The sequence below is a fragment of the Branchiostoma lanceolatum genome, chromosome 1 (genome assembly GCF_035083965.1).
Source record: "Branchiostoma lanceolatum isolate klBraLanc5 chromosome 1, klBraLanc5.hap2, whole genome shotgun sequence".
Lineage (NCBI taxonomy): Eukaryota > Metazoa > Chordata > Leptocardii > Amphioxiformes > Branchiostomatidae > Branchiostoma > Branchiostoma lanceolatum.
In genome coordinates, this window is record NC_089722.1 from 15,139,972 (window position 1) to 15,165,188 (window position 25,217).

The following is a 25,217-nucleotide window of genomic DNA, read 5'->3' on the forward strand; positions in this document are numbered from 1 at the left end:
TCTTCATCCGAGCATTTTACGATTGATGATTCAATTACTGCATCACCTCTGTAGTTCCAGTGGGGTGTTTCATCTTTAAGCTCTGGCTGCAGCAAATCATATCCGTTTTGATTGTGATCAAAAAGGGATACATTGGAAGCAAAGAACGGATTAAGGTACTTGAATTCATAAAGTGCCTTCTTCGTCAGATATGTGCATTCAAACTTCTGCGTTCCATTACATATAGTATACAAGTTTTACTCACGTTCTGTCAAAAATGAAAATGGGTCAAAGAAAAGCATAATAATTTCAATAGTTGCATCCATTTTTCTGCCCGTGTCCTTACTTGCAAGTGGTGCCTCTGCCTGTTAGGAGCGAGCAAAGTCCATCAATGGTCATCGGAGTGTGGTATTGATCTGCTGGAAATCCCCAACCAATGGTGATGTAGCGGTCGATTGTTGGCATCTGTGCCCCCATGACAGCCGGTATTCCATCCAGGGTATACACTCGGCTTGACATTCGCACCCTTTCTGCTGATTTACCGTCACGAAAGGTCTCGGAAGCTGCGCTGCGGTCAGAAGAGTCAGTCCAGATGGTCTTGACGGTGGTGTGGCTGATCCTAATTCATTGTGACCCATGGACAGGTCGGTGCCGTTTGCATTCATCTCAGGTATATGTAGCTGGGGTGTAAGCAACCTGATATCTCTATTGCTAACGCACTCACACCGTGACTAACATAGAATTGGAGGTGACGATGCTTCCTGCGTTTGCCTACAAAGTGGACAGGGACGTTTGATTTATTAGTGATTCAGCAAATATCTAGACTGCAATCCATTTGAATATTTGGGTCAGTATCCATTTCTAAAAGGATTATTTATGTTACAGACATGGTAGGATCAGGATTGGCGTCGTCTCTTTAACTAGGCCTCTTGCTGAATAATTATCTGATTTGGGTGATCATATGATGATGATGCATCCATATACAACGATGATTATGTGTTGATGGCTTTTATGATATCTCTGAAATATTTTGCCTTGAGGCAAAGATAAGTACCATCGTGCGTGGCTCAGAAATACGCAGTTATGATAACTTCTTAAAACTGAAGCATAGCATTATTACCATGTACCATAGCTTCCACAAATGTTAAAGCCTTTGCGCAACTGACTGCAGGATACAGACTGCCAAGTGCATGCGGAGAGACACATTCTGATTAGATATCGGCGATTACAATTTATTCATAATTGATGTACGAGTTGATTTCAGCTTATAAAGGCACCAATTTCGCAAATCGATTTTCTTCTACTTCTTAATCAGCCTGGTTCTTCACACGCATAGCTCTCTCCTGCTCAGAGATTGCCATGCATTTGTCTTGTAATTACTAGTATATTATTGGGCCTTGTGATTCTAGCGAACCACACCACAAGGGCTGGTGTTAAGAGTGGTCACCATACTGCCTTTACAAATGGGTGCGCAGGGTACTTCAAAATAGGCATTGAAATGATGAATTGTTCCTCATCCTGACATAACATAGTAGCATTATCGATTCCATACTGACATACTGTTTCTAACCGCTTGACTGACAAAGCAAACCTCATAGATCACGAAGTTTTCATTTCAAGACACAATGAGATGGAAATCACTTTTTTTCTGAGTTATGGAATTGCACAAGAAAAAAATATTGATTGATTATTCCTACACCTGACGGCCTTTGCTTTTCTCTGGTGATTAAGCCAAGGTTACGATGATGTAAACACGACCACATTACATGAAAGAATCCAGCTAAGAAAATCATCCAATGCTACATTCTAAAATTGTGCACATTGCGGTCGTTGCTGAGACATGGACGCAGTACCCTGTGAACGATAGCATCAACATAGCATCTGAATACTAGATGGACTGTGTAGGCAACCAGCAATAGTCCAATCTCCGGAAAGAGATCCCTCGGTACAAAGCTATGGTCTTGGGTGCCAAAGCAGGCTTTAAGGTTAATAGAATCTGAGTCCTGGTAGGTCGATCCTGTATATCGACTGGGAATCCTACAGCTTGTGTCAGCAACGCTTGTAATCGATTTTCTCTGCCCTGTATGGTTCACTCTCTTGGAAACCTTTGTATCCAGTGGTTAGTGACCCTATTTCTGGACAGGAAGGTCGAGGGCTCGAAACCCACCTGTTTCCTCTCGCTTGAATTACATGAAACCTAATATATGGATTGCATTCTGTGGGACGTGACGTCACAAACCATGGTTCGCCATTACTGTTTTTGCCAGTGAAAGTGCTAGAGGGATTTTTTTCCTCGGAATATATAGAGCCGGGGTTTAATGTACATAGAACTTACCCTTCTTGTTATGACCTTTCTGTTACTAAAAATAGATGATCGAGATATATTTACCATTCTGAACAGGGAATCATGTAAGCTTTCACGACTCTTTATATCGTAGGTTTATCTCATGTATTTCTTCAACGTACAGAATGTATGCACGCCTGTAAATTGATTTCAGTAGTGTACAGATACAGATTTCCATAGCGTACAGATAGCAATGCCGTAGTGTCTGAATGGCCATTGGTCGAATAGTCCTTTGGTGACCTATTGGACAACTCCAATGCAACATTATGTACACAATAGGGCAATACCTATTATCGTACTGTCCTCTTTCCATGTTACAGTCCCAAAAAATGCAAAATATTTATCTTGTTTGGGGAATGATAGTACTTTGGTTAGAAAATATGTACATTTAGTGTTTTTATTAAATGGCATCTTAAAAGTCCAAGTCACCTAAACAGCACATTATATTGCTTACTTAGGGGTAGCTAATGTAGTCCTTGCTTGACCAATATTTTATTCTATTTAGATTTGTTTCCATACCATAAACTACTTAGCCAGTTTGCATATGAATGCATTTAGCTGATAAGCATGCGTGCACTGAACCTAATTCCCTATGCAAATCGACAGAAGCAAACTTAGTAAACGTCCTGGCTGGTACTCACAGACTTTTAGCGCTTCCATTTGGCAATTAGGTGACTTTTAAAGCTCATTTGTAACGCAATGTCTTTAAGTGTCCCAAGGGAAGCATAGGCATGATCCTCCCTTCCATTTGCCAATTATAACACCACGTCTTCTTGTTAACACAAGCTTTGTTGAGCAATCTATTTTTGCACGCCGGTATGTGGCTAATTAGTCGGTGAAACATTCGCTTGCGCCCTGTCCTTATCGTATTGAACAAGAAACGTCAAGAAAAAGAGTGAACACACTGGTATCTAGTACTTTGGGACAGAATTAGCTGTGTTGCACACTTAAAATGGCAGATGCAGGCATTATTGTCTGTGACACATTTTGAGGTAATGATACCTTAACCGTGCCCTGCAAGTACGTCATAAAGACTAATTTATTGTTCCAGGTCGGACATGCTAACAGGCTTCTTACAGCTTTTACGACTTATGCCATAATGCTCTTTTAGTGTAATATTTACATCAACGAGCACGGAAATTGGACATTTAAGGCTTGTTAAATCTATGATTAAGCCTCAGCATCTGTAGTAACAAGGTTGCTGAACAGCTGTTTCGTTCATCGGATTTACATCATAAGTCATAACTAATCATGACTCACCACGCCATCTGTTCAGTATTACACAAAGTCTGATGCCGTAAATATTGCTTTTATCGGATTGCTAAGGGTTGACCAGCTATTATTTTCCTTTTATGCATAATAGATTGGCGTTTTATATTTGAATTATCAGAATATGACAAAATACTTAGAAAAGTGAGAATTTCGTCTATCTTATATCTAACACAAAGCTTTGCACACACACGTTGTATATATATCTATATATATATCTATATATATATATATATATATATATATATATATATATATATATATATATATATATATACAAACGTCTATCTTGTATCTAACAAATTTTACAAGCACTCATGATCACGCATACTGTGTGTGTGTGTGTGTGTGTGTGTGTGTGTGTGTGTGTGTGTATGTTTGCGTGTGTGTGTGTGTGCATCCTATGTAGAGGAGCACATAAAGACTCTTATTAAATTACTGAGTAAATAATTACCGAAATGCTAACAGAAGTAGTCATATTCACCACGTTGCACGTCGATGAAAGCCTATTCTTTACTGTAAGCGAAGGCTCTCAGATGAATAACGTTTACGAAACATGAATACAGCTTTTACAAAAACTGTATCACATTGCCTCATATGACATTGAAGAAGAACGTTTCATATAATAGTGCAGATCTCTTTTAATCTAAGTTGTGTATATATAATTTAGGAAACATGCTGTGTGCTTGCTTGCTTACCGAATACATAAACAGACATGACAAACACCAAACATACACATACAATTAGCATTCCATGATCATCCGTTTTCTCTCAGTAGTTTTTCAGTGGACGTCTTTTCAACGTGCAACAAAGTCAATCATACCGTCAAGCGCGCTATGTTCAGGTTGAGATCATTGTCTGTGTCGTGTAAAACGACCAACATAATAGTTTTCAATTATAACTTTGCAAATCACCTCGGGAGAGTAGAGACAGGAAATACAAAAGTAAATGGATTTTCTATCCACTTGGGATCGCAGGGCTTTGTCCAGACACCGTGGTTCTTACCCTGGGCTGATTGTTATCAACTCCAGCACATTATCCTGCAATACCTCATAGACACAGGCGACATATTGTCCTGAAAAGGCAAGAGCAGTGGGGACTTAACAATCAAGATAAGCCGGCACTGCGCCACTTGTATGCCTCACGAGTAACGGTGAAAAATGACTGGAATTTGTAAGTGAAGGGTGCTTGAGGGCGTAGCGAAAGGACTTCATCACAGAGTTCGTAAACAATTCTGGAGAGGTCCTAAGGTTATAACGTATTGGATAGATAGACAGTATTTCAACATAGCTGCCACAAGTTAAGTGTGTGTAAAATGTTACGAGGCTTCATTTTAGCCATATCTCTGCGCCCTTTTGGTATTCTGTTTTTAGCTGGTGGTAACTTTTCTATTCGTCATAGGGCAGTGATATTCACAGGAAAATAATTGATATGCTTTTGCACTCTTATCTTATATATGCATGAAGATATTGCCTACACGGTTTTCGTAAAAACAATAGCTAGAATTGTTAGGTACATTATTGTGTTATGCTTTTATGTATTCCTTTAGTACCTGCCAAGTTGATGATATCAATGATATCAACACAATCATAAGTCTTCATTGGGTAAATTATACACACAACGTTTCATATTGTTCTTAATTTTCATTTGATTTAGAAACATGTACATAATACAGTTGTCAGGCATATTATGCTAGGCTTATATGTATGATTTTATCAATAATACTAAATAATTACAATGATTTAAGGGTTCTTGGTGGCAAATGTGTTAGATGTTGGCACATCGGCAATCAAATCCGTAGTGTTTTTTGGGCACATATTTTGACAGATTAGCCGAAGAGGCTCGGTGGGCGTCCCTCCACCGTCATGGGGAGTATACCTACAATTTATGAATACCTTTATTAATACCTACACTAATATTGACACTTCACAATCATTACTCTTTATTGGGCATATTACATACACAGAGTTGAACAGATTGTGAATGTTATTAATACTACAGATCTAACAAAATAAGAATCTATGGTAACGTTTCCCCGCATATTGTAGCTACATGTAATAGTATGCTCTTTAACATTGTGTATTAAAATCATTTCAGGTCATCAAACTTGGGTGGTGCCCCTTGTCAAACAATATATTTTGTGAATAGCAAAGCTATTTTGTTCACAACCAGGTATCTACATGAGCCGACGTTTCGATGACTGACTGTCATCTTCATAAGGGCAATTCTGACTTAAGCTATGTGTTTCTGCTAACAATGCAGTCCCTAACGTATATGTCAATATAAGGACAATAGATTTAAACGAACCTATAACAGTTAAACATCCTTCACTATTGTTGCCTAACGCTATCCATTAATGTAACAATACTTTAGCTTTGGGACTGCATTGTTAACAATAACTCCTAGCTTCAGGGCTATGTGAACCAGTCAGCATTGCCCTGATGAAGATGACAGATAGTCATCGAAACGTCGGCTCATGTAAATACATGTACCTGGTTGTAAACAATCAAAAAAATTATATTTACAAAATATACTGACAAGGGGCATCACACATGCATGATGACCTTATATGATTTTAATACACAATGTTAAAGAGCATACTATCAGCGGCAATATGCGGGAAATGTTATCATAGATTCTTATTCTGGTAGATCTGTAATAATAACAGTCAATAACATTCGCAATCTGTTCCACTTAGTATGTATGATATGCCAAATAAAGACTTATGATTGTGAAGTATCAATATTAGTGTATGTATTAATAAAGGTATTCATACATTGTAGGTATAATCCTCATGTAAATATCTGGTTCTGAACAAAAGAACTTTGCTATTCAGTCATTCTCTAATCTGATTAGATTATTTACGAAATGTATTTTGTGCATTTCAGTTCATGCCGCATGGTACAGCGTCGAGCCTCAACCAACGTCGGTTCTCCTGGGCGGCAGGGTCACGATTTTCTGTGCATTTGATGGGATCGGCAAGAACGATGCTGTTCACTGGTTCGGTCCACCAAACCTGCACTTTATCTCAGAAGGGACGTCTGTGTCTGAAAAGTACCCGAGAGTGTTCGTATCTGGCCAGGGAAACTCGGGAGACCACACAGGCGTGTATAATCTGAACATACGAGATGTCAGGATGGAGGACGAAGGGGTGTATAGATGTAGCACCTTCTTACTCAAGGAACCGAGGGATGTCAAGCTTACTGTTATAGGTTCGTACAAATCTATCGATTTCATATGGTCATATTCTCTGCATAGGCTGGGGAAAATGTGCTGCAAAACTCCTAGGAGCTCTTTTAAAAAAAAACTTGCTTTGGACAATGTTCATTGTTAATTAGATATTTTCAACCAATTTAGAGATATTGCTGTTGCTACTTCATTAGTAATGATATATTTGTTATTTGCTGTTGTATTTTTGTCGTAAAAATCATAGTGCCACCTCCAAGACCACCCAGCATCATTGGTGACCGAAGTCCTAGAGAAGAGGGAGGTAGTCTACATTTGACATGCCGGTCAGAAGGCGGTCGTCCCCTGCCTTCAGTAGCTTGGTACAACGGTACAAGAAGATACTCCCATCTAACAAGCACCGGCGTTGTAGCTAATGACAACCTATTGAACGTTGTGGAACAAACTTTAGACGTGCCATATCTAGCAAGGTGGGACAACGGGGCGAATTTCAGCTGCGTTGCTGACCAAGGATTACCCGATTTACTACCTCCTCAAACCACCTCCATCCTCTTCAAAGTGTTATGTAAGTCAAGATATATCTACTTTCCATACGCTTGCAGCATGTTTTCAACGTCTGAAATTGTCTTCACTTCATTAACATATCTATTCAGAGTTTTGGTTTAAGTTCTGCCAGATCTTTTCTTAGTCCCTAACGAAAGATAGCGGATCTGTCTAAAACGTCTGACTGTTTTAGATTTTATCCCTGGCAGTTGCTTGGTAATGTGTAACTATTTTGGGCGTATCTTATTACCTGGATGTCTAGCCTTCATCAACGCATGTTTTCAACGGTATACGTAATGGCGATAGTGAAGCAGCCCCCCATCCTGTAATAAAGCAAACTATCAAACTGTTGAAATGGGTGAGATGAGTGTTGTGTAATGATGGGTAAAGCTACTGGATGACTTAGATAAAAAGTTTAGATCGTACTCCATTCAACCTGCATATCTCAATGATTTTACCACATGGTATATCAAATAGATGACGTGCATTGCACTCTTTTATCATCATGTACGCAGATGCTCCTACAGTATTCGTCCCCCGCGACTACTTCAAAGTAAGGGAAGGTGCATCAGCCAACTTAACCTGCGTGGTCTATGGTAACCCCATTCCTGAGGTGACGTGGAGAAAAACTAGCACTAGCGGTGCTCAGCGACGTGGGAAAGACATCAGGTACTGCGTCACTGCATAACTCAGTAGATAGCTTTAAGGGGGATATAGACTCAGTCACGTTTGGGACCGCATCCTTAAGAAATAGATGATAATAGTTGCATTGCTTTTTGATCGATAGTTGTGTATGCGTTACATTTCTGTACGTTTGGGACCGCATAGTGATGTCATCCCCTGTGATTGTACATAAGTAAATACTTTGCTGTTTGGAATGCATCTCATTAATATGTATAAGCAGCAACACCTGCGCTGCATTGCTATGTGAACTAGTCAGAATTACCTTGAAGAAGGTGTCAGATGGTCACTGAAACGTCGGTGGAAGAAATCTCTTGGTTGTGTAAAAAGAGTATTTTTTTATTCCGTGACTTACCAACCTGATGAAACTATTCACGGAGCTTGAAGGAAATCTTACATTGAATTTTTTTACACCTAAGCTTTAGAAATCTACACTTAGAATTCGCCCTAGCTTACTAATTCACGAAACTGAATAAATTGAATATCTAATATGTTCCGAATCCGGTATATATTCCAGAGGGCAATCCAATGTCATTCAACCAGTGTCAAGATTAGATGCCGGAACATACCAGTGCAAAGCCGATAATGGAATACAGCCTGTTGATACTGCTATCATCAAACTGGATGTCCTCTGTAAGTTTTATCTCTTCTACATTCTCTTAACACTTTAGTACTTGTAGTATGTATTTAAGGGAAATAATCAACCACTACGCTACTGACGTTATTTCGCCCTGTATCCCTAAGCTAATAAAATCAGTTAATGGTGATCATGATCAATTGATAAAAACTAGCAGGCATATGGGTTGATTGCATGATTTGTTACTCCTATGATTGATGATTACTGCTTTAAGTTATATCATTGGAAGCGTATTTTTCATTCAATTTTTGTTATGTTGAGCCCAACATACTGTTGGGCGCAACATATTGTGTTCGTAAGGTTTCTTTCTCCTGTCAGATCTTGTAATCGACGCAGGTCGGTCGTCCCTGTACCAACTGAGCTGAAATTTGGTATACAAGTAGAGTGGGTAAATACCCTGGGAGATTTTTTTCATTTTTTTCGATATTGACCTTGAAAGTGATTTTATTGAGGTTTTTCTGACCAAAAACGTACATTTTGGCCTCCTGTGCTCTGAAAATACATCCAAATGACCTGAAATTTACTATGGGGGTACAGGTGAGAAACCTGTACAGCCGTGCAAATTGTATTAGACGAAAATTTTTCCACTGTTCTCCACCTGTCAAGAAAAACTTATTCATGACGTACTGCGGCCAACTGTTTGGCGCGCAACTATGGAACTCTACTAGCGCAAGTGTTCTCTCTAAATGCCGTGTTGCGTATAACAATTGCTTCCGTATTATTATGAATCTGCCACGACGGTGCAGTGCTAGTGGAATGTTTGTACACTTCTTGACCGACACTTTCGATTCTAGGCGAAGGAGGGTTTGTTACTCTTTCTTAAATAGATTACGCTTGTCAGAGAACAGTATGATTAGGAGCCTGTTAGTATCAGACGCCTACTACAGGAACTCATATTTCCGTAATGTGTACGGCCTACTGTGCACCTAGCTTTGTTTTAAACCTCTTTGTGCTTGTATGTCATTTGATGTTTGTGTTAAGCCTATAACCCTTTTAGCTATGTATTATGTTCCTATGGGTTTGTTTTTTTTATACCCGAAATAAAGAAATAAAGAAATAAAGTATTGAAAAAATATTCAAAGAATCCCATTCGCACTTTTGGCATACAACACTTCAAAATACGATTTTAGAGGGTATTTTGGGGAGAACATCGGCTATTTTCCTCATATGGGGTCACTGACCTTTAGGTCGCATCTTAATTCATCTGGCCAGGTGGACTAATTCGGTCAGCCAATGAGAGAGCGCGTTGTAACACGGATTTATCAAGCTCAATCTGATTGGTTTAAGTAGTCAATTTAATTAGGGGCATACTCTGACAGGTACAGATACAACTTTACTACTCCCTGGCTCCCATCCTTGCGCTGTTATTGTTGTGTCCTACTGAAGTTAAGTGCAATTGAGAAGGTTCAAAGCTTTTCTGGTGGTATTTTTCGACACACACGGTGTTTTTCTTATTTTATCACTGCATGGAAACAAAAATTTCCTCAAGGTTGCAAGCTTGGACACTATGGTTAAACCTGACATTTCCTCGCTATGTACATGAATTTTCTACCCCTGTGTCACCAAGATTGGACACCAGTGCACACAATAGTGAACACAAAGTGTCCAAAGTTTCCCACCTAGGAAACATCCCGTGTCGGGACGTTGACAATAACATTTACAATAACAATGGAGAGTTGTGAAATGCGTTAAAATTTACCTTGAGCAATGAGGCCCTTGCTTTAAGTAATTTTTTTTTAAGTTTTTGGCTAAAAATGACGTAAACGATTTCAAATACCAACATTGCAGACATACAACAAACGTTAGCCCTATGCCACAGTCGCATTTTGCATGGGGAGGGAAATGGGCGAAACATGTTGCATTTGCTCCCGCAAATGTTGCCTTTCTAGTTAAGTTATGGTTTTTGTTATGATTTTGTAAGGGCTCCCTTGGAAATCAGTCACTCAGTTAACTAAAGATTAATTTTTAAAAATGGGTCTATAGATTCCGCACTCAGTTGACAAGAGTGCTTCATCATCACTGGTTAACATTTATATCGGTACCGGTTCTACCTAAGCGTTGTTATAATATATTGCTGAGGAAAAGACACTGAATCCTCTGCAACTTTGCAGATCCTCCCTCCATCCGGCCTACGTTCGATGAAAAAGTCAACGTGCTTTATGACAACGAGGAGGAGTTTTTCCTGGAATGTAAAGCGGACGGGAATCCGACCCCCCGCGTGAGGTGGAGACGGAAGAACACAGACTTGTACTTCAACAACCCGTTACGCTTCTCACGTCTGGACTATCAAACAGAAGGGACGTACGAGTGCGTGGCGGACAGTTCAATTTTCCCGGAGGACGTTAAGGATGCTGTGATAGATGTGATCGGTACGTATATTAGCGTTATCTCTCAAAACAGAACTCATGCAGTCTCACACCCCTTCAGGGCTTGTATAATGTTCTATATCATGTTTCCTGCAGCATACCTTACAGCCTGATGATCTGCCTCTAAGCAGCAATTTGACGCGACAAATGTAGTTTTAGAAATACCTAAAGAATAAGTAAGCAGTGGCAAAGCCAACTGTAGACTCTTCAAATCCCCCAGGTATCTTCTCTGGCAACCAACGGCTGGTCTGCCAAGTATTCATGGAAACAACTGCCTGTGATTCGTAAGATGTATGTTCGACATTAAAAACTTCTTCTGAAATCATATCATAGGAGAGAGTTGTAACTGTTTGATTCATGACGTTTAAGAATTCGAGGTGGATGGTAGGGTTGGAGATATATTTGCTATTTTGCCTCCATTTTTCTGGAATGTAGAGCGACCATGCAGTATCATGACCTACTGTGTGATATACGAGGCTGCACAAACATTGAAACCCATGCTAATCTACGTACTTTATCGCCCTGAAGGTAAGCCAGACATTCGGGGAGACCCGGAGACGGCGCACGCCACCCAAGGCAGCTCTGTCACCCTTCTTTGTGAGGTGACCTCTGATCCCTCTCCCGGAAGCATCATCTGGTATTGGCGAAGTGTTGACGGCCAAGAGATTGAGCTGACAAAAGGATCAATAGACGGATTAACAGTACGCCAAAAGACCACGGATAGCTACACGGAGAGTTTGTTGATATTGGATCACGTGAGCAGTGGCAGCTCCGGTGACTACATCTGCAAGGCCATCAATATGTTCGGATCCGACACAAGAGAATACCGGGTCATTGTCTCGGGTGAGTCCGGCTATGACCTATGACATGGAAGTCAATAGACATACCCTTTCCATTCCCAAAGGCAAAAAAAATTATCGTCCTCACATATACCCCAGCGATTTAATAGAGTGGAATACTCATCAAGGCTGTTTTATAGTATGCATATTTTTGTCTATCCAATTACAGGACCACCTGTTATCATGATTGCGATAGTAACGGGCGTTCTGGTGGTTTCCATCCTGTTAACTCTGGTGGCAGTTATCTTTATAATACGGCGCCGGGACGTCATCTGTGGTAACAGAGGTCACGGTACGTTTCTCATGACTGCTACTGATTGATTAGCTTTTTATTTTTAAAGTATTCTGTTTGGTTATCTTTTAAGAATATCACTGATTGAATTGAAATTGAATAAAAAACTAATCATTAAAACAGCGAATGTAAGAAAATTTGAATCCGCAATAGCTCTGTAACATCATGCTTGAGCGCATTATCCTTGATGTATTACTATCATGTACATTCCTGCAGTTATATTGATAAACATCGAAGTACAAGCCAAGGAAAGCCTTTTTTCTAAAAAAAATGAGCGTGGCCCTAGGCCCTATAACCATTAATGACGTAATCATGACGTCGTATCAATTAACATAAATTATCACCTTGCTATAAGGTACTACCTGAAAAAAATTAAGGTTGAGGAAGGTTTACATAGATGTATAAAGGATTTTTTTCAATAACATCCCAAAACTCCTCAGCCACCCTTCAACGGTACCTTAATGCCCATCATTACATGTATGTATGATGAGTATGACGATAACATACGATTGAAGTAACGGAAATTTTTTGTTGCCTTTTTTGCAGTGAAAGAATTTAAAGAGAGTCAACCCACGCATCTGAATATTGAACCGTGTGACGTAGAACTTGACAATGTGCACGCGGAGTGCACAACGAAACCCATTCCTCCACCAAGACCCGACAAAGATCCTTACGCTATTGGTATCTCTTATCCACGTACGTGTATCTCATTAGTGTAACGTTTCTAATTGTACACTTATTCAATTTAACTCAGTACGTATAGGACTCAACCTTATACTAAGTAGTATTTTCTTCATAAAAGAATGAACGCTTTGACAATCTTATCTATTCGTGGTGTATCCTTACGCCGGCTTATTTACCATATCGATAGCCTATATGTGCTTAATTTTGAATATACCCCCTTGCCTGTAGATTGTGCATCTGTCAGTTGTATAATCCCTATAGGCATCAACAAATATGATATGTGCAGGTGCACTAGCATCCCATTGATGTTGCAATAGGCTTGTTTATGCACCAATTTAACGTCTCATTTGTCTCAAATTGAAAAACAGAGACACGTACACAGGTGTATTGTACATTAAAACGATGTTATATGTTGATGTTTGTGTTCAGGTCTAGCTGTACGTGCTCCAGAATATTCAACAGCGGACAGACGGAAGCAAGCCGATTGCAAACACCCATCCCCGCACAGACACAGACATAAAAGACCTCACCACAGAAACGTGAGCAATATTATCCTCTTCTGTATATTTCCGATACTAATGTTAACAACCTTGCTGCCAACAGAAAGAACTGGAAGAAGCGTTGCAGCCGACCAATGATGATAGCTACACACATTGCCAGTGTTTTAGACTATATAGAATATTTCATTTTTGAGTGTACAAATTTAAAACCTTTATAGTAAGAAGTTGAAAAGTACTTTCTTTTTGAATATGGATATACACCATCGTTTACCACACAAGATGTAATCTTAGGATAACACCTAGGATAACACAAGTCCAGATTGATTCTGCGTTTTAACGCTGTGTTTTGTTTTGGTAAGGACCACGTTGGGAGGGTTGAGAGAGACTACCAGGCGCAACGCTGGCAAATTGTGTCCAAGACAAAGGATCTTCAATCATACGGAGACGTCTTTGTTGGGGATGGTAACATTGATATTCCAGACCGACGGGATTTCTAGTCTTCGTGAATCATGAAGGAGAACAAAATTCGCTGAATAATAGCCTGGACCAAACAATGAAGAATTTTTCAAATTCAAAAAAAAAACGTGGATTCTGTAACGTTATGGATATCACGGAAGAGGCCTGCCGGAAAGAAAGCATCCGTTAGAGACTGTGGACAATCGTTATAGTTACCACAGCTTCACAAAAGTGTATATCAGATTAAAGCTCCTGTGCCTTTCAGGCATAGAGGTGACAAAGAGTCTTAATGGACTTAGCTAACATTCTCCATCCAGACAATGATGGACCAGATATTCAAGATACCGGAAATATATATACGTATATATATATATACGGCCTTATACCCAAAAATATTACTGTGCCATTTTCTTATCATATCCCTCGTTAAGACGTGAAAGCTGGATTTCAGTTGGATGTATATCTCTACATAATTGCCCTATAGCAGATCCGCCATTCATCAACAAAAATGGACATATTCATTGGATTAAATGGAGTCAACGGACCAAGTTCTACTCATGACATTCTTGCAAATGCTAGAAAATGCTGCTGCAGAACTGGAGGTTTACCCACCACAAAGAACTTTAAATGATGAGTCTATGTATATGAACGTCGGTGTATGTTTAAGTCTACTTGTACGCCCTCCTCTCTGTAACATTGCTGTGATATAAAGACAAAAGGGCTACGAGTAACATGTCTTGAAATGGAATTTTCATATAACAGGCTCTTTGCCTGACCAACGCTCATTGGACAGTTCTTGTGATTAGGTTCGCGTGTAGGAGACTAGTTGTAAGATATTTGATTTGTACTAAGGTTGTGACAGAATACTAAGTACATGAGATGAATCATGCCGCGATATGAGCGACAGTTCGTAACCCAGTCTATGAAGTATAGATACCAATACTGCATAAATCATCCATATAGATTTCATCCTTGAGTTCACCTTCCTTGCTTACCCTATTCAGTGACGGATACGAAGGTCTAAGTTATTTGAAGCATTACAATGATATACTGTGTTTGGTGTGTACATACATTTGTAGATTTGTGAAGTGTGAACAACCTTTAAAGTTTGGATTGCCTTAGGCACTTATACGTCTCTTACTCGGACTTAAATCACTTTGCAGTGGACAAAAACCAACACCCAAAAAGCCTTGCCTTCGCAGTCTGTCAATTCTTATCACGGACTTACATTTAGGTAGAGTGTTTTAGGGCTGAGCTTTCACAAATTGGGTTGTACTGCTGCTAGTTGTTGACTTGGAATAAATATTGGCACTAACCCATTTAAACAACCAGGCTGCTATCATATTATGTTGTTGTTTCGATTTATTTGACAATATTTCGTCGACTGCTTTTTTTTTGCACTTTGCTCCGGGAAGAAACTTGTTCTGGTTGTGACAAGTCATCTACGTTTGCGCTATTGGGGGCTCCAGCTAGGTCAATACAATGAAATAAGGTCACAGCCTTGAGGCCACTAAGGAAGGCAGCAATGTCAAACTTTCCAAATCAGAAAGTTCCGAAAATATCCTTCATTCCACATACAATCTTGCTGTCACAAGGATGTTGAAAGTATTGACAAAAGGCAGCCTATAGGCTATACGGTATTCTAGTCGTGTTTGAAATGGCAGATAAGACGGGCTTTGAATAAAGATTTCTATTGACGTTCTCAGTAGTCGTTCTGACGTTCTAGACATACAGACTGTGTACTAAACTGCCGTTGGCAAACGTAAGTCTCGCTGAATAAATGTCTCCGTTGCGAATGGCTTTGGCTTTACAAAAGTCCGTGATAGATACATCCATCATTCCTTCTCATCCATCATAACTGAAGATAGCTCTCTGAGCACAGGCGTAGGAAGAAGCGTATGCCTTTGGGTTGTAGGAATTGATTTTGCACAGTATCCTAAGCCGATACATACAAATAGCACCCTGTCTGTAAGGCTTCTATTTCCACACCCCAGCATGACGTTCACGTTAGCACCAAAGATAAGCACGATTCAAGAGGTCTGACTTTTACTGGTTCCACGTATAAAATATTCAAAACACAAAGATGGAATATTGTCTATGGTCCGTGCAACTTTATAATGTTTCCCAGCACTCATAACAGACTCCTAGACGACATGACTAAAATAGATATGTATTATTCAAAAGTTACATTGACGTTTTGAGTATTCTGTTAGACTCTGAGCTACATTGCTGTTGGCAGAAGTAAGTCGTTGAAGATGGATGTGTTCCAGGGTGAATGACCTTGAGTTTGACAGTCCCATGACATAATCATCCGTCATGTACCTTCATTCCTTTTTACATCCTTTCTCGCTCATTGCTAAAGCAGATATGGCGATTTGTGCGATGACGCACTGCCTCCCACCGGTGTATAGTGGACCATCAATAGACGTAGCCTAACATAAATCGTCAACTCCTTCATACAATAGCAATATGGTGGACCATGGCTGCCTATTTCAAAGGCTATTTGCCTATCCATATATCTAATTCTGTATAGTGACTATAGTCCAGTTACTATTTTCTTCAATAACTGAGTAACAAAGCACAAAAATAGAAGATAGTCTTGGGCCTGGCTCTTGCATGCGATGGATGGATCTAATGGATGTATACGTTAGCAATTCAGTACGGCAAAAGTGGAGGAGGATGAAGAAAGACTGAATGCAGCTGCAGGACGTTTCAACGACTACAGATGCATGCCAGATGATGATGATGATGATGGTGATGATGATGATAAATGTTTGTTCGTCAGCATTTAACCCTCTCCAACGATTTTTATTTAAAAGAAACGTTGTGTCATGGACTATTTCCTTGCTGTTGTTGAAGATGTCTGAAACTATCATATCTGAGACCCGGATATATCCGTTTGTACGGGCATTATCGGGTCTAGAGTCACTTCGTTATTCTTATTATCCAAGATCGTGCAGAGCTGTATTATCGGAGAGTACAGGAAGGCCAGTGAAATGAAATGAGTTCGCAACCTTTTAGAGGAATTCAATACTGACGTACTGAACTACAATATCAAGCCACAAACGTAATACTATATACCCAGTGTCTTGTGACACATTCTCGGTTCATGATGCATGGATTATGGTGAAAACGGTATGCCCAGGATGGGGCATTCTTACAAGGTTTACGGTGTCAATACATGCATGGGTGTCAATAGAACATTACTGTTGTATAAAGTTACATACCTAATTACAATTTGTGATTGTGAGGCAAACATTTCCTCAGAATTACAAGTAAGATACGAGTACCATACAAAATTCGGCTAAACGGCATGATCAGATAAATTAAGTCTCCTGATTAAAAAAACATCAACGAGGAGTTGTTAATATAACCGGTGTACCCAATAAACAGATATTTGTAAACACACGGTGGCATTGGGAATATCAATCACTTTGGTATTTTGGCATTCATAACAGTTAACAACTGATATCTTGCACATATGAAGGTCACAAAGAGGGTCCCCATTTGTCTCCAAATGTGAAGGTCACCATTTGGGCCGAGGCTATCGACCTATCACGAACGTCGTAAGTTGTAGTTTATCAGACAAAGCTGTCAATTATTGCCGTCCTCCTGCCATACTAGAGACTCATATCGTTTCGTGACATTCAGTGGCGTTGTGTAAAGTACTAAGCTTTCAAAAATCACAATTCAAAATATTTTACTGCATTGTATTTTACCGTCTTTCTATGAGGAACGTTTTATGAGGAACTTTCTATGAGATGTGAAACTATGATCGGACACTGTCACGATATAATACAGTTGGCAGCAATTTGCAAATATGCTATTATGCCATTTTTGCAATATCTATTGAGGCTTTAGAGGTATTCGTGCTCACCAAGTGATGCATCATTGTGTCTGTAATGTGCATTAAACTGATGGAATCATTCCTGAATGTGAAAGGAATGGCCACTTAAGACTTCAAAAGAAGTAGCCACCTGAATAATCTGAGGGCAACCAGACGGAGGACTATCAAGTTTCCTTGGGGACTTGGTATTTAGACTCCGTTTACTTGGCGACGTCCTCGCTCTCCTGGAAAATTAGGGTTACCTATAGGTGGCCTTACGTGAATACATCCCAGAACTGCTGTAAAAGAAGATGAAGAGGTCCATCCAACCGGAATAGCACTGTTCAGGGAGAATTAACGGACGTATAGGTACTGGTATTGAATATAACAGACTTACGTGATATCTTTACAAATCAGTGTATTATGCAGATCTAGAGTCTGACGTATTTCTTTATTTCGAGAATTCCAGGCCGGGAACAATAGACAACCATATAATATACAAATCTGTTGAGATTTTCCTTCGTCCTGAAATATTTTTTTCTTTGCCAACATCATCATCATGCTTCCAGATTTACTCCGGTGAGATACAATCAATGAAGTTTTTCCAGTATGTTCCGTCCTTCATGGCAGCAATCAATGCAGAACTTGAGAGTCCAGTGTCTCTTTTAATCAATATATATACTCTATTGCAACAATCTGCTCAAAAGCAAACCTACACACGATATTGTTTTGATATAAACCACATTTGATGACAAACAACAGAACAGCAAAATGAAAGCGACATTGTTTAAAGGGCATAACAATTCCCATTTCGTGGAAGGACAAACCAGACGAAATGCCACAATCACCTTATTTCAAGTGCAAGATGAATGGCGGCATTTCAGATGCAATCCTATACTTTATGATCTGGCATTTTCGAGTGATTGTTCCAGCATGTACAAAGGGAAGAGTTACTAGCCACCTGTGAAAATCGATTTACTGAAGCACATCACCGTGTCCAAATCCTCTGTGCATGCATGCAGCTCGCTTTCATGACGGGATTACAAAGTGAAAAAATATCACACCTACGGTGTAGATTTTTATAAAGAAAAATCAATGAAGGATCTCAAGATGAATAAACAATCTTCACAAAGAAACTATATTTCTTCTATGCCTGTACGTCCCTCGTGTATCAGCTATGCCTCCTATCGTTATGAAGTTATGCTTGCCTTAAGACAACAGATCCCCCACAAAGCTAAATCCTTTAAACTGCTCCCAAGCTATCAGTCTCATACCCGACGGCCTGTGGTTTTAAGAATGTCGGTAGAGATCGATATTGTAGACACACTTTATGATTTACGACTGCTTACTCAGCCCGCAAGACGGAAAAGCCGATGTTTCCGTCCTCTCTCAACACCCACACCTTATTGTGGAGCGGAATCATGCCGCGGATCAGAATGACAAATAGTCCCCAGCGCCGGGAGTTCCTAGGCAATAAGAAGATAAGGTGTACGTAGAAGAAGGCCGCAATGAGGTAGTTTGTACCCGACGTCGGTAAATCAAAGAGTAGAATGTATCGTTCGCAGTGCAAAGATGTGCGAACATGTTAAGAACATAGTATTCTTAACAGAATTATGTGCTCTTCATACGAACGTGTTTGCTATACACAGGCCTACCACTGTTTCATAGACACGTGAATATAAAAAAAAATCTCTCTCTTAGATTTACAGGGAATATATACAAGGAACTACTTGCGAGACACATTATGTTATCAAATGCAAAACAGCTGATTTGTACCACTGCGTTCCTAGTTTAGGGATAGGGGTTTGTGTATTTTTGTATCCGGATAAAGAAGATAAAGAAAATACAGTGGTACTGTTTGTCCGAAAATATGTATACTGTTCGTGAATGGAACGTATCATAAGCCAGATAGTGCTTCTTCTTATTACCCATCCATAAAGAAACAATGCCCCTAGTGCCTCCTATTATCAATGTAGATAAATCTCACACTTATTCTTTCGCCGATGGCGCAATTGGAGCAGCCTATTTCCATTCGTGTACCGATGGACTGGCCAGATAACTTGTGGACTCTCCGGATGGTGTTCTTTATCTGCATCACCTCAGTAATTGGAAAAGCCTAAACCAATTTATATCTGGAGACGACCCTACGGTGAAAGAAGTCAATATGACACATGTACGGACATAGAGAGTCACCTTGAACAAAACCAATTTAGCACCCAGGTTTTATACATTAACTGGGAGATTCCGAAGCAGATTACGACTGATAGATACAATTAAAATGTGATCCTCGATGCATCTCTGTACCACAGGTGGCATTAGGGAGACTTAACGAGATACGTGGCACATACAATACGTTTCTTCTCAAAATCAGGTCTTTCATCTGACCATTACTTGGTAATGGGAGCATCGCCGCAGACAACTCCCTTTGGGCACGCTCAGATAAATGTACCGGCAATGCGATGTCTCTCGTGATTCTACACATTTCGAGGTTAAGGACAAGTATTATTCATTATTCACCATTTGTCATTTATCATACGAGTCCCGTACAAAACTGCAGGATTTGACCATACGCCTGGAGTAATGTAAATCGAGTACAATAAGCGATAGAACGCGTAATTTGGTCAGTTGCCAGATCATGCTGAGGTTGATGCCGTGTGATGAGGCATCCAACTGGGATTACATTGTGATCATTCTAACCCCGGTCGATACGCAAGTACGAATAGAGTCAAGAGAATCGACCATTCGTATGTAAACAATCACATGAAATAGATGAAGCCAAGGTCCTTGATTAAGCCAGGCAACGTATAATGGGCACTACCTTCTTTATTCCGCTCTTAAAATCCAACCAAGTGATCCATTAATAGTGGACATAAGCTTAGCAAAATTGGAAAAGTATTCTTACTAATAACTCTGTAAGCCAACAATGGCCCGGTTGATACAGCAATTGTTCTTCGCCCAATCAATAAATGACAATGTAAGTGGCCATCCTCACTGATTGGCAGAGAATAAATGACATTATTGGTGAAGCTTTATAACATAATGAACAGGTTTATGCAAGAGATAGCCGGTATATCCATTCCAATTTCTGAGATAAGATGCCTTCGGTGTATTACTTTCTTCTGAAAGGTTAATGACCGGGAATCAGACTGAGTGTATTGATTATGTGGTTACACGTCTTGTATGTTTCCCTTTCATGTGGTTGTATGGACTTTTGGGGCACTTGTGACTCCGTGGGTCCATAACAACTTAATAATAGTATTACCTAGTGACAGCAATCAGGAGTCAGGGATTGTACCCTGCGTTTTATGACGTCTGGCATGAACACTTCAGTCTTAGTTAGTTCATGAACACTGTATTCTCAGTCAGGTCATGAACACTGTAGTCTTAATCAGTTCATGAACACTGTAGCTTTGATAAGTTTATGAACGCTAGTTTTAATCAGTTCATGAACACTAGTCTTTATCAGTTCATGAACACTTCAGTCTTTATCAGTTCATGAACACTGTAGTCTTAATCAGTTCATGAAATGTGTAGTCTTCATTAGTTCGGAACACTTAAGTCTTTATCAGTTCATTAACAGTGTAGTTTTAATCAGTTCATGAACACTGTAGCATTGATAAGTTTATGAACACTAGTTTTAATCAGTTCATGAACACGTCTTAATCAGTTCATGAACACTGTCTAATACTGTAGTCTTTATCAGATCATGAACACTGTAGTCTTCATCAGATCATGAACACTGTACATCAATCAGTTCATGAACACTGTAGTCTTAATCAGTCCATTAACAGTGTAGTCTTCATCAGTTCATGAACACTTAAGTCTTAATCAGTTCATTAACAGTGTAGCTTTGATAAGTTTATGAACACTAGTTTTAATCAGTTCATGAACACTAGTCTTTATCAGTTCATGAACACTTCAGTCTTTATCAGTTCATGAACACTGTAGTTTTAATCAGTTCATGAACAGTGTAGTTTTAATCAGTTCATGAGCACTAGTTTTAATCAGTTCATGAACACTGTAGCTTTGATAAGTTTATGAACACTAGTTTTAATCAGTTCATGAACACTAGTCTTTATCAGCTCATGAACACTGTAGTCTTAATCAGTTCATGAACACTGTAGTCTTAATCAGTTCATAAACACTAGTTTTAATCAGTTCAGGAACACTGTAGCTTTGATAAGTTTATGAACACTAGTTTTAATCAGTTCATGAACACTAGTCTTTATCAGCTCATGAACACTGTAGTCTTAATCAGTTCATGAACACTGTAGTCTTAATCAGTTCATAAACACTAGTTTTAATCAGTTCAGGAACACTGTAGATTTGATACGTTTATGACCAGTTTTAATTAGTCCATGAACACTGCAGCTTTGATAAGTCTACGAACACTAGTTTTAATCAATTCATGAATATTGTAGTCTTAAACAGTTCGCCTGTTGAAGGTTCTGAAGGTTCTGAGAAGTTTCCCAGATCTCAAATATTCTCCATTTCTCACTTCAGTAACTTTTCCAGATCTGAACTTAGTGATGGTAGACAAGATTGCCTGCTGTAAAGTACATCGCTTTATATCTTGGCCCCAGCTCACCTCTTCCTGCAAAATTCATGATACGGATAACTTCAACTTCTCTCCCATCATCATATAAACTTTGTTTAAAACTAGACGAATTCCCCCACATGAACATGATTGCGAGGATGATTGAATACCTGCGCTTCGTCCAATCTATCTAATAGATCTGTGCGTCAATTGTTACGCAGACGACTCTGTGGCAAGGGGCCCGGGATACCGGTGAGAATTGTCTCGACTGTAACATCCCTGTAGGCATAATCACATCAGGCTTTCTGTGAGGGGGGGCAGATCCTAGTTTAAAGTCACCCTTTTCACAAGTAACCAACTTTTAGAGGCTTTTCAAAAACTGTCTTATACAAGTAGCAGGTGTACAGGTATGTGATAGTCGAGCCTCTTACCGCGTTTTAAAGACGGAATAGTTTTAAGCCAAAACCTGTTTCGACGTGCATTATGATTCATATACATCTACATTTCGCTATATAAGAGGGATTTGTAATATATTCTATTACAGATGAATATACAACTACATACCTGGCAAAGGCGATAGATGTACAACAAGATTTCGCATAACGCAAATTTGATGAATGGAGTTTAAATGTGAATGAAGAATACATTTCTTTTTTAATATTTGTTGCATTTCAGTAGTTTGATCTCTGTTCATCTCCAGCAAACTTGCTAATATCATGATTACTAAATTGAAACTATCCATCATGAATGTAATGTATCATTTTCTCATTTATGGTGCAAATCCATGTATCTTTATCACAATCCCAAGTACTTAAGTTTTATCATTTATTACTTAGGTATGATAGTATCATAAACTATGCAAATTAGGTCATCTAATGAATATCGTCTCTTTCTACGTTAGATATTGAATTTCCTATCATTGAACACATGGATCTCTGTTTTAGGATTAACTATGCAGATAACATACTAATTTGCATACTTAGTTGAACCACTTGTTTCATTCCGGCACTCATCAAGAGCTAGGTGCCACTGAAAAATAATGAAAACACAAATAGCCATCGAGAGATAGTGTACAGACTAACTACCTAGGCAAACAGCTGTTATAAATGGACTATACCACGTTACGTTCAGGAAGGGGGTGTCGGCCTGTAATGCTGCAGAACCTAAAATTACAGCTAGGTGGTTCCATATCACCCTGTTTCTTCAGGATCTCAGTAACAACCCACGTTCTATTTTCCATACAAATTCATCAAAAGAATTTCGCGTTAGCAAAACAGTACCCCGTCGGAGGCGAACCTCCTTCCCGGTGGTAATGAATGGTGTTACTATAGCAAATTCACTGGGGACAACAGCACACTCAGGAACATCGTTCAGTCTGATATGTAATAAGCATTTCAACTCATCCAGACGGATTTGGAGATTTGCATTTAATTAAACCATTTAGTCTACACCAATCATATCCGACATCTATTCTAAACACGATCAATACTTCAATTACAACTAATATCTTCCTCATATATCCACCATTTCATAATGGTTCAACGCTTTTGAATGACGTTGATCTTGATCTATCTGAAATTAGATAATCAGCCAGGCCCAATCAGAAGCAGTGTTCTGTCTTCTCATGTCACCTATATATTGTTTAATACGTAGAATTTTAATATTTGTTTTGCATTTTCATTTTGTAGTATCTAGGTGACCGTACGTAAGTCGCTGTACTTTTTTTGTGTATATAAAGCGTTTGTCACCAGAGTAAAATCAAATGCATTCGCAGCTAGAATATTTCCAACTTTGAGTTTGAAATTCAACCGTTCACTGTATTCTACTCCATGTGCACATTTCTGGCCGTTCGTGAAATATTTCCAGTCCATTTGACGCCATTAGAATCAATCTGAGTGTGGTCATAAAAGCACAGGTGGGCGTTGGACACAAAATAAATTGCACATCAGAACTCCACCTGCTCTTGACTAAGTAGTTAGGACACAGTTGGTGTCCTCAAAGTTTCACCGCTGCTAATGTAGTTTTATGTGAAGGACAGATAAGGTCAAACCGAGACATTGCGACGGTGAAATACGAGACAAGCGTGATATTCTCGCTTCTCTAATCGAAACATTTCCATCATTAGCCCCCGCAACCTATCTAACAGCATTGTCCTTGGACGTGTTTTTCAAGAAACGGTCAGCTATTGTATTGACCTTTTAACCCTGCTGCATATAGAGAGAGAGCCTTGGATTACCCAAACGTCAAATAGGTTACCCGTGCATCGCCACTGATAATGACACTACATGCAATGCATACTGAGAGAGCTGTAGTCTTGAGCTTGAAATTTAAACCAGAAATAAAATCGGTGTAATGAACTGATCTAACTGGACTATTCTAACAATTACTATTCATATGCGTATTATAGCATTTGCGTATAATATCTAACGGGTCTAATACTCGCCCTTATCCAGTAAATGTCTGCCACGTACAGTATTTCTGCATCAGTGAGTTTTGTCACTTAGACACGGTTGTATTTTTCAGCCAAATCTACTTCACCGTTCATTTGCCCAGAGACGACATATTGCCCAGCCATTCGAACGTATCCATAGTTAATGCCATTTGTCATGTGAAGGCGTCATAAACGTGTAACGCCACGATAAGTTTGGAAATGTCGTGATTTCTCATCCGCCCAACTGCGTTCCCCCTTGGAGGAAAAACAGATTATCACATTTAATTGAGGGACGTAAACTTTAGCAGTGACATTCTCTGTCCAGTCATGCATATTTATCCCTGATTATTGCAGGAGATTCCGTTCTCTTGGCTCCATCATAAAGGCAGTTGAAGCCAGATGGGTGAAGAATATCACCATACTAGATTGCACAGCCATTGCCATAACGTGCAAGGCATGCCATATATTCCAATTATTCTACACAGCCATCTGAACAAGGTTTGAGATAAACCACTTTACCGCAGCATGAATGACTAAAGAAGGGCAAACTGCAGAGCAAACCTAAGTCGCATGGTTTATTGATCAAGTTGCCTGCATACCAAAGGTACCGATGAAACGTTAGCAAAGTTTCTGTTGTCATATAACAT

At 39.4% G+C, this 25,217-nt stretch overlaps 1 protein-coding gene across 2 annotated transcripts in view; it reads left to right on the top strand.

The window, feature by feature from the left end:
* Positions 1 to 16,612, top strand: part of LOC136436836 (kin of IRRE-like protein 3) — a 34,061-nt gene extending 17,449 nt beyond the window's left edge. For both annotated transcript variants that reach the window (XM_066431198.1, XM_066431209.1), the window contains exons 2-11: positions 6,481 to 6,804; positions 7,026 to 7,343; positions 7,837 to 7,990; positions 8,520 to 8,635; positions 10,751 to 11,008; positions 11,534 to 11,848; positions 12,014 to 12,136; positions 12,683 to 12,832; positions 13,250 to 13,359; positions 13,680 to 16,612. In XM_066431198.1, coding sequence (XP_066287295.1) covers positions 6,481 to 6,804; positions 7,026 to 7,343; positions 7,837 to 7,990; positions 8,520 to 8,635; positions 10,751 to 11,008; positions 11,534 to 11,848; positions 12,014 to 12,136; positions 12,683 to 12,832; positions 13,250 to 13,359; positions 13,680 to 13,817 — 2,006 coding nt within the window. In that variant the 3' untranslated portion in view covers positions 13,818 to 16,612. The remainder of the gene's footprint in view (positions 1 to 6,480; positions 6,805 to 7,025; positions 7,344 to 7,836; positions 7,991 to 8,519; positions 8,636 to 10,750; positions 11,009 to 11,533; positions 11,849 to 12,013; positions 12,137 to 12,682; positions 12,833 to 13,249; positions 13,360 to 13,679) is intronic.
* The last annotated feature ends 8,605 nt before the right edge of the window (positions 16,613 to 25,217 follow it).